This window comes from Otolemur garnettii, unplaced genomic scaffold (assembly GCF_000181295.1).
Source record: "Otolemur garnettii isolate 467f Iridium unplaced genomic scaffold, OtoGar3 scaffold00131, whole genome shotgun sequence".
Taxonomy (NCBI): domain Eukaryota; kingdom Metazoa; phylum Chordata; class Mammalia; order Primates; family Galagidae; genus Otolemur; species Otolemur garnettii.
The window spans coordinates 4019479-4030702 of NW_003852526.1; the positions used below are offsets into that span (position 1 = coordinate 4019479).

Genomic DNA, 11224 nt, shown 5'->3' on the forward strand with positions numbered 1-11224 from the left:
AGAACTTCCTTCCCTGCCATTGAACCACCTTTTACAATGATATGTTTAATGGCTATAAAGGAATTATCTGTATAGATGTAGCATAGTTTGATTTCCTAGAGTTAGACACTGTAATTCTTTTCTAATTTCCTTTTGCATTTAAAGTTCATAACATGTATATTTTGCTTCTTTGATAGCATAACTAATATGACCTCCACAAGACATGAAGGCACGGGGCGTGCTGGCTGTCTTCCTTATACTCATACTATCGCTGAGTGGATTTCAAGGTAACTTTCTCTATACCTGTTAGTTTTTTGGATCATTAAGTAGGAACCCGAGTATACATGCAAGGTGCCTATTTCCTCCATAGCACTATGAATTTTCCTAAGTGACCAGTTAGTGAGAAACAGGGATCAATCTGGACGTCTGCCAGAAGGTTAAAAATCATATTTTCTTCTGTTTGTTCTGATAAAGGCTATTTCTAATCTGTTATCTGCTACCAGAAATAAAATCACTAGACAGGCAAGTTTGATTGATTTTAAGTGTCAGCTTGGCACTTAACACCTGACAGAAGGCGTTATCAGCTTTGCTAGGTACTGGGACAGACATTCTTAATTATCCAGTGAAATACACGAGAGGTTTAGTAGAGGAATTAGGTTGACAGTCACTTCTTTCTTTTCCTGCCCTTCCATATCTTTCTCTTGGCACACGACCACACCCCTCCCCCCCCCAGCTCTTTGTAGGGAAATTAAATATAAGGAAGAGAAGGAAGAACATGGCAGGTGGAAAGAGCCCCAGAGGGGGAGGCAGAGGGAACAGACTGTGGCAGAGCCACGTGAGCACTCAGTTCTCCCATCTTGGAAGGCCTTGGCTGAAATCCAAAGGCGTTTACTCCTTGGTCCATAAGTTAGGTCCCTTGCAGTCCTAATATCTTAGCATCCATAGAGCACAAGATCTACGTAAAATATTCAGTATATTGGTCAAGAAAACTCAATACTACCTTTAATGGTACCTAGTATGAAGTGGCTAGATATATTTTCTTTGCAGAAACACTTAAGCTGAATTCATTTGCTTTTTGAAGTCAACTTGAAGTTGACAGAAAAAAAATCAAGAAGATTGGACATCCACATTTATATCCAGAATAATATTCCTTAACTGTGTTTTGACTGGTATATAGGATATCATAAAGAGAGTGATCCTAAAGTTAGAATGAGTCACTGCTTCCCCTTTTGAACTTCTGCCCTTGTCTCCCCTGCTTGAGAGTAATTTCCAAATATTTTAGCAGATTTCTGAGCCCAGAACTGTTTTCTATATACCCCAAATATTTTCTAATCCTACCAAGCCAAATATGGTTCAGTTTCCTGGGGTCTGATGGCTGTAGTTAGCTAAATAAACTAATTTATTATTGTTATAGTAGGTGTTAAAAATGAAAGTTCTGAGAATGAAAAATTAATGAGAGTCTTTTATAAACATAATTTCCAGCACTGTGGCAGGTCAGGATTGGAAGAGAGACCAGACAATTGATCAAGTGGTTAAGAAACCAGCCCTATGCTTTGGGCTGTGGCCATTTCTCACAGTTAGATTGAATAAAACAGCTACTCAATTAAAATTAAAGAAACGCAAATCCTGAGCTTCATGGCTTGTTTCTAATAATCAGAATATCAATAGTTCTTGATGATGTAGGTTATTAACAGTCAGGCTGCTGACCTAGGAAGGTTCCTCTTGGTAGTGTTGATGTGACGCTTAAGGAGCACCCAGCACTAGTTCTCTTTATAACTTCTCTGCCCTTCATTGTAGATTCATTCTTTCTGGCTTTCTCGGATTATATGAGTAGTGAAAATGAGCAAGTTGTCATTGGAAGATTTGATGAAGACATAATTCTCCCTTGCACATTTAAAAGTGGGTCTGAAGTTGTAATTCACTGGCAGAAACAAAAGATCAATGTTCACACTTACTACAGAGGCAGTGACCATTTGGAAAAACAAGATTCTAAATACACAAACAGGACAGCCCTCTTCCATAGTGAGATTCACGATGGGAACGCCTCCCTATCTTTCAGAAGATTAAGCCTTCTGGATGAAGGAAATTATGACTGCTATGTATCAACTGCAAATGGAAGTACTAGAAATAAAGTGGTGCTAAAGGTGGGAGGTAAGTGTGTGTGTTAGTCTTCACAAAGTCCAGCAATGACATCATTCCATGTTTTCCTCAAATATCTTTTTCCTAACTTCGTGCACTATGAGCTTCCTTCCAAGTTGGTACATGAAAATCTACTTCATTGCTTTCGTGCCTAAGATCTCCTAACATAGACATGTTGTAATTCCTATAATCATTCTCCTTTTGGTAGATGTTCAGGCATCTCCAGTGTTGTACATCACACACAATAAACATCTTGGTAGTGATATTCAATACTGGGAAATGATTTGAAAAGAAAGTACCAAATGTAAGATTTTAATGTATTACTGACACTATGAGGATAAGAATATCCATTTTCTCTTTAGCCTTACCTGCACCAAGTATCCTAATATTAAAAATTTCTGCCAAGGACTTAAATATTGATCTTTTTGGTTGATTAGAGTTATCTGTAGATTCTTGTTATCAAGCCTTTGTCAGATTTGTAACATGCAAATCTCTTTTCCCATTCTGTAGGTTGTCTATTTGCTTTAATTGTTGTATGCTTAGCTATGTAGAAGCTTTGCAATTTAAGTCCTATTTGATTGTTTTCCTTGTTGTGATTGCCACTGAAGTCGTCTTCATAAGTTTAAACAAAAAATAGCCAACAATCTCATCTATCACTGGGCAAGAGACACAAATAGAACCTTCTCTGAAGAAGGCAGATGAATGGCTAGAAAACTTATGAAGAAGTACTCATTCTCCCTAATCTTTAGGAAAATGCAAATCAAAACCACTCTGAGATATCACCAAACCCCAATGAGAATAACCGACATCACAAAGTCCCAAAGTTGCAAATGCTAGAACAGATGTGGCGAGAGGAAAATACTTTTGCACTGTTTGTGGGACCACAAACTATTACAGCCACTTTAGAAAAAAGTATGGAGAATCCTCAAAGAACTCAAATTAGGCCTCCCATTTTATCCTATGCAACCCCATTATTAGGCATATACCCAGAAGAAGAAAAATCATTTTATCATAAAGACTTTTGCAGTAGATTGTTTCTACATTTTGACAAGTGTACTTGAGCTGTGATAAACAGCCTAAATGCCCACCAACTCAGGAATTGATTAACAAGCTGTGTTACGTGAGTACCATGGAATAGTATTCAGCCATAAAAAGATGGAGACTTTATATCTTTTGTATTAACCTGTATGGAGTTGAAAGCATCACAAGAATGGAGAAGCAAATATACAATGTAGTCAACACTAATGTTAATCCAGTAGACACCTAATACATGCCCACATAAAAGAAAAACTCAATTCAAGTTGGGGGAAGAGGGGAAGAGAGGGGATCTGTGTGCTCCCAGTTAATGGACACATGTAAGGATATATGGTGCACCTTTGGGTGTGGGACACAAATATAAGAAGGACTCTACCTAACAAAGCAAATATTATAACTTAGTTGTTTATACCTTCCATTAACCTGAAATTCAAAAAAAGTTGGTATTTTATTTTCTGTATTTCTAATTTTTCTACTTTTCTATAAGTGAGGATAATTTTTATATTATATACTTTCCTCTATTGCATATCTATATAACTACAGATATATTACCATATGTAGTTAATATGATTAATATATTAGCTGTATTAATATATTATCTTGCTAATTCTCACAGTTACATTGAGCCAAACAGGTGTTCAATTAAAATCAAAGAAACTCAAACACACCATCATAGATTCTAATTATCAGGTTACCAAGGGTTCGTGATGGTGTGGTCTATTAATGATCAGGCTGCTGGTCATATATATATATATATATATGCATATAAGTTCATGTAGTGTATATATGGTACAATAATTTATAATTATACTATGCATATATAGGCAGTATTTTCTAGTGTTTTTTTTTTTTTCCTAGCAACTTGTTCCTTTTCCTCTGTCCCATTCAGCTGCTTCAGAAATCTAAGAATTATGTGTAAACAAAGTCCAATAGGCACTCTGAGTCAGTGTCTGGGGCATTTAGAGTGCTGCATAAACTCTCCCTTATAGACGGTGACACCCTCATTTTGGTTGCTTGATAGGCCATTAGATTTTTTTCAGCTGTGTTTCTTGAGAATTAAGACTGGTAGTCGACATGTTCCCATGAAGCTCTTTTTTATTTCTTCCAGATAACCACACTCCATCTAAAGGTTCTACAGGTCTCTTTTTTCCTTTTGGTAACTGCTGAGTTATGCTCATAAAACTTAGCTTTTCATTTCGTGGATGTTAAAAAGTATTCTGCACAGATGGCCCATAAAGAAGCTAATGATGACAGGTCTTCATGTCCCCTTCTTTCTCCCATATAGCTTTCCTCACGCCTGTGATGAAGTACGAAAAGAGGAACACGAGCAGTTTCTTAATATGCAGTGTGTTCAGTGTTTATCCTCGTCCAGTTATCACATGGAAAACGGACAGCTCTACACCTGTCTCTGAAAAGAATACGGGAGAAATTGGGCCTTTGGGCTCTTTTTATATTAACAGCACACAGAATATTACAGGATCAAATTCATCTTATGAATGTACTATTAAAAATTCATTGTTGAAGCAAACCTGGATGGGGCGATGGACAAAGGAAGGTAGGTGCCATAGGACTTTGTGTGGACGAGTGCTGTGTCAGGCTGGAGGTAATGGGGATCGATTCACAAGGATAGACAAGAAAAATAATCCATCTGAAGTCCTAGGATTAATCCTTATGGGCTTTGTTACATTAAGCAATCTTTTTTTACTTCTGAGAATTAGTTCTTCCTTAATAAAATGGAAATAATTCTTAACCGTGCTGAATATTTGAGTTGAACAACAGCTTTTGTGAAATGGAAAGAAGCAAATCTATGACTACTACTGTATTTCTCAATGGCTCATTCTCCAAACAGGATTTCTACCTGCATTGCACTTTAAAAGATCAGAGAAGGAACGAAGGAATACTTACTTGTCTCTCAGCAGGCCACAACCTCTAATTCTTCCCAATCGTTTAGCTACACACACAAAAAATTGACTAATTAGTAGTATTCTTTCTGACTCATCTCTATATCCACTACCTCTGTCCCAGCATGATCAGTTTTTAACACTTCCTCTTATTTATTTGAACAAACTCAAACTCTGATCAGCTTCTTTATCTATAAACTAGTATTTCAGGAAATATTAGGGGGCAGAAAAATTAGATACCTCCCCATTCAACTCCTAGGATTTTTTTTTTCATATTAGTAACAAAACAAAGATTTTCTTTCACTCTCCCTTATATGGGGGGTGGGGGAATACTAGTTATTTTTTCTAGCCTTCACTTCCCTAGGGTTTCATATTCTCGAAAGAGCAAAAACAAAAATACTGAGTGATTCATCACCATGACACAAGTCCAGTGTTAAAGATATGAGCACCCAAGGTTCATTTTCCATCAGGCAGCAATAGAAGCACAGGGAAAAGGTTGAAAAGGTTAATAGTAGATTATACATATTTTCTTTGGAAAATAATTTCTCATGTTTACTTAGGATTGAGTGTCCTGAAACACCAACAGTTAACTAGTGTTGGTACTGTTTTGTCTTTGGGGGAATCTTTTATGTGCCAAGCTTTGTAGCTTTGAGACTGTGAACTCAAGAATATGGATTCTCACTCATTTCTGGATTCACAGCATTTAGCTCAAACACATAGAAATAAAACTAAATTGGTAACATAGCATAGAAAGGGAGTGAGTAATTCTTTTCCCAACTGTGGTTGGGTATGAATGGGGTTGTTACAAAACATGTGTTTAAGGAAGTTGCATAAGGGAGAATTTTAGAAGAGTAGTAGGATATTCCAGGAGAACAGAGGCATTCCGGGCAAAAAACATAGAGATATAAATTTGCCTGGATTTGTGCAAGCATAAAGTGTTTGAGGGTAAAACTACAGGATTAAGAGATGAACAGTCCTAGAGATAGGATGGTAGCAAAGAGGGATTCGAAGTGTCAGAGAGACCTTGGATTTGCACTTCAGAAGAACTGCTTTGGCATCACTTACCTACAAGCATGTGAGTCTGAAGCCAGGTAAAACCATCCATAGTAGTCTATGGAGCCTACAGAAAGTTAAGCATGAGATAAAGCTGGATGTGGAGAGGCAAGCTGAGACTACCAGCAGAAAATCCATCTTCTGAAAGAGCTCAGTCTGGGGGGATTACATGCATGCACTTGGAAATATTCTTAAGTGCAGGAAAAGAGATATTGTTTAGATAAAGATATTAAGAATTGGATGAATTAAAGAGGTAATGAATCTCTAAGGAGTAGGTAGAGTAACACGACAGGAGGAGTCCTGGGCAATACCAGAGTTTGAACACAGAAGAAGACCATTAAGTTCAAAGGCTCATAACTGGTAGCAGTGATCCTGAATGCTTACTATCAAATTGTAAAGTTAAACCCAGGGACATCACTTCCCTAGCTGGTCCTGGCTTCCTTGAAGGCCTAAGCTAATGTTAGTGGAGATTTGAAAATGGTAGTAGCAAAACTTTTCTTTCAAGAAATTCTACAACATAAATTGAGCAATATCTAATTGCTTGAAAATGGTAGGAGTAAACTTGAAAATGGAGACTTGAAGTCTTGAAACTTGAGTTTTGATAGTAGTAGTAAAACTTTTCAAGAAACTCTACAACATAAATCAAGCAATATCTAATTGCTTTTCAAAAAGGTATCTTTTCCAAAAGATGTCAATATTATTAGCACTTTTGTTCCCTAACCTCTAAATGTAACTTAAATTCATTTGAAAATTTTATCCTCAGTGAAGGTTTGCTTTTCTATTCTGTTACTAGGTGGTCTTCATAATAAGCAAGGTGAACATGTCTCACTTTCGTGCCAATTTGGAAGCAATTTTTCTCTGCTAAACCAAGACTTCAGAGTTACTTGGTCCAGAGTGGAAAATGGAATGTCCTCTGTCCTGGCTTCATATCTGAGCTCCTCACAAAAAATGATTATCAGTGAACCCCGATTGTCACTGAACAAAGAGCTAATAAGCCAGAGGGACTTTTCTGTGAATTTGATCAATCTTCGTCTCTTAGACAGTGGAGAATATTTATGTAATATTTCTTCAAGCAAATATACTTTACTTACCATCCACACACTGCACGTAGGTAAGTTGCAAGTGAGGGTGAAGGGTTTTAGCTATAGCATCAGAGGTAGGTAACTAATATACGGAGAGGTTGGCTTTTCAAGACTACATTAGTATTTCTCAATGTTATTTACAGGGATATTTCAAGTTTCAAGTAGACAACCTCCATTCAACTGTACAAAAGTCCTCTATTGGGGAAAAAAAAAAAGTCCTACAGATTTCATCTTCAGGATTTCAGGGCTTCAGAATTAAAGAGGAGACCTGTATATTTTGATGACGTCCTAGAGTAAGCGTCTTTGATTTCTGCTCACTGTTATGCCTAGTATGTGCCTTAGGGCCTGGGTGTTAGGATGTTGAGGCTATAGACACTTTAGGAAGTTAAAATTGGGGCTCTGCTAAATAATAGGTAGATACGATAATGTCTATGAACTTGGGGGAAATAGTCACCAGGCAATAATTAAATCACTAAGTGTATGCATAATACAGCTCATTATTGCCTGTGTTGATAGTTAAAAGCCTAAATTCATTACCTAAAATATTTCTAGTCAACCAACCATAGTCATGAAATGTACACTGGCTTCCTACATGAGTTGGATGCTCTCTTAAACTACCAATATCACCTCATGGGCCACCAGGACAACTCTTTAATAAGGTATTGAAGTCAGTGGAATGTATGTTTTAAAAATATTAATATTTCTTTTTTTTTTTTTGCAGTTTTTGGCCAGCGCTGGGTTTAAACCCTCCACTGCTGGTATATGGGGCCAGCACCCTACTCTTTTGAGCCACAGGCACCAACCCCCCCAAATATTAATATTTCTATCATTGTAATTGTGAAAATTAGTAATAAAAGATTTGAAAATTTTGATGATTCTTATAGTGAGACGGAGATAAGAGCACAGAGTCATCCTTAGGTTATGTGGTCTTCAGTCAGCTAGAAGCTTCCAGACACTGAGCCACAGTGCTTCCTTTGTAGACCTGCCACTTAGAGAATATAGAATGAAAAACTTGGGATGCATTTGAAGCTCTTATTTTTCTCCCAAATGTAAGAGTGTCAGTTTTATGTAAAATACAGTTAAGCCTACAGTCTATTTTTGAAAATGTTGCCTCATGTTGCATTCATTTTGGAATGTAAAAAAATAATCAGGAAGAAATGTCCCGAGGACCACATATGGCCCATCTTCCTACCCAGATATCTAATTTTTAGTCCATGCAAAGCAAAACATCAGGACCATTTCATCTCTAACAAAGGAAAGAGGCTTGTCAGAGCATCTTATTCTCAAAAGGCCGGGTGGGCAAGGACCCCTAGCAAGAAACACCCTAGAAAGATGGAGAACAAGGCAAACAGTCCTAGTACCCTAAACCCCACCCTCCCAGGGAACTTGGTTTTCGACTCTGAATTAAATTTTCCATTTGTAGCCTTGCCCAGGAGACACTCTGTTAGAAAAGGAGGCCCGAATGGGGAGATTTCAGATTCTGAGAATGCAGATCTGCCCAATTAAGGTTGCACTGAACTGAACGGAATGAAATCATTCTCGCTAAATTTTGCTGATAAATCAATATGTGACCTTGGGCAAATCCCATATGAGGGAATCTTAGGGCCATGTGCAAAGCAGCTATACATGGCAGCATTTTCTTCAGGTGGCAAGAATTGCCTGTCAAATACTTTAGAAAGTCCATTAGCATTTCTATGTAATCTCTCCTTCACATAGTGGAGTAGTGCCACCGTTATCCTCAGGGCCCACGTTCCCAGACACATGTTCCAGCAGCCGCCTGAAACCACAGACGGTGCCAGAGAGAATCAGTTCTTCCCTGTAGCACGCCCCAGCGCCACCTCTGCCCTTTTATACATGTAGGTTCTGCGGAGGATTGTCTCCCCCGAGACTGCGCTCTCATCTCCATTGAAAACTGGAGTGACACCCAGCTTTGGGTGACATCCTTTCTTCTTAACTTCAGCTCCACCAGGAAGGTGGCAACGGCTTTGTTGCCAGCAGATGCAGCCTCTTCAGTGATTTCCCTGTTTTCGGTCCCAGCCTCCTACCGAATCTGTGTAACCCTCTCTCACTTGCAGTGAGTGGTTTGGTGTCACTCACTTCAGGGGATCCCTGGCTGAAATCTTGTCTGCTTGCTGGTGCGACACACTGCTACCAGTCGGAACATGTTTCCGTTCCTGTCGCCCACCCCCAAATGTAATGCCTTTTCTGTCTTCATTAAGCATTTATAATGCACCACGTCTATAACTTTTGCAATTTCGGGTACGACAGAAAATTTTGTACTACCACAAATTTTTTGCCTTCACAATTTTATGGGTAGATGATTCCTTTTTACCGTAGTTCTTCCCAGACTCAGTATGTGGTTTTTTGTTTTTTTTTTTTTTTTCAGTTACATTGAGAGCTTTCACCTTTTCACTTAAGGGAAACACTTTATGGCTTCCCTTTGGCATATCTAAATTGGCAGCTTCATTACTCTTGTGCTTTGGGGCTCCTCTTACACAAAATAAGGATGGCTTGAACAAAAACACGGCAATTTCACAGCAGATGCTGATGAGCAAGATGGCTCCTAATGACTAATGGCAGCAGCATATGTAACACAGATATCTGGACGAGCAGATTCACATCTCAGGTGGGACAGAGCAGGATGGAATGGGACTTCAGCATGTGACTCAGAAAGCATGCAATTTAGACATATGTATTGTTTATTTCTGGAATTTTTCATTTAGTATGTTCAGATCACAATCAACCCTGGGTAACTGAACCCTTGGAAACTGAAACCACAGACAAGGGGGACTGCTGTATAGACTTTTACGAGGACACAAACAGGTAGAAAAAGTAATGGTTTATTGCAGGACATTACTTCATGGCCAAGCACCGTGGCTCATACCTGTAATCCTAGCACTTTGAGAGGTGGAGGTGGGTGGATGGCTTGACTCAGGAGTTCAAGACCAGTCTGAGGAAGAGTGAGACCCCCTTCTCTGCTAAAAATATAGGAAAAACTAGCCAGGGTGGTGGAGGGTGCCTGTAGTCCCACCTACTCGGGAGGCTGAGACAAGAGGACTGCTCAAGACTGAGAGTTTAAGGTTGCTCTGAGCTATGACTCCACCACACTCTACCCAGGGAGACAGTTGAGACTGTTTCAAAACAAAAACAAAACAACAAAAAGCATTACTTTATAACTGATAGTAGGTTCATAAAATTGATGTTTGTTTAAATAGAGCTATTAATTTGTTTGTTTGTTTTAACTGCAACCCATGCTTTATTCAGATGTCCTTAGCATATACCCAGTATGTCTTTTCTGATCCAGGACACCGTGTTACATTTAGTTGCCAAGTCTCCGTACATTCCCCCTGGCTGTGACAATTTCTCTGTTCTGCATTGCTTTTGAGGACATTGAAATTTTGATGAGTACTGGCCTGATATTTTATACAATGCCCTTGAATTAGGACTTGCCTGATATCTTTTTGTGACTGGGTATATGTGTGTGTTGGAGAGGGAGCCCATAGAGGGAAAGTACCATTTTCATTACATGATATCACAGATATCAATTCTGAGCACCCAGATGAGGAAGTGCCATGTAAGTTTAACTTTAGGTTTAAGTGTGCCCCGAGCTATAAAAGGTTGAAAACCACTGGCTGGTGGTGGGGAGGAGAGGAGAGAGAAAAATACACTGTGTATGAAATTTAAAAGTCCATAGGAGTAAGTGAAGTATAAAAACCAAAAATTGTCCCGCTTCTGTAATCTTACTTTCCAAAAGTGCTAAGTTTGATGTGTTTTTAGATTTACATCCTTTTATTTACAGAATGAAATATTACTATTGTAAAGTGTTACAAAGTCTCCTAATAGACCCTGCTTTACTCAAGAATGTACATATATCCACAACTGGTTATATGTACCCACAATTTGGTTTGATTCCCTCACATCTTATTTCAGAATTCAACCAAATGGGGGCATATATATTTAAATAAGCAAAAAGAATTGAAAAAATGTCAAAAGTTTTTAACCAAATCAAAAGCTATTTGTTTTAGAACATACTAT

The 11224-nt window shown here is 38.3% G+C and overlaps 1 protein-coding gene across 1 annotated transcript in view; it reads left to right on the forward strand.

Annotated features, from left to right (window-relative positions):
- Positions 1 to 202: 202 nt before the first annotated feature.
- Positions 203 to 11224, forward strand: part of HHLA2 (HERV-H LTR-associating 2) — a 15481-nt gene continuing 4459 nt past the window's right edge. The window contains exons 1-4 of the mRNA XM_023518209.1: positions 203 to 266; positions 1777 to 2130; positions 4439 to 4708; positions 6901 to 7218. Coding sequence (XP_023373977.1) covers positions 203 to 266; positions 1777 to 2130; positions 4439 to 4708; positions 6901 to 7218 — 1006 coding nt within the window. The remainder of the gene's footprint in view (positions 267 to 1776; positions 2131 to 4438; positions 4709 to 6900; positions 7219 to 11224) is intronic.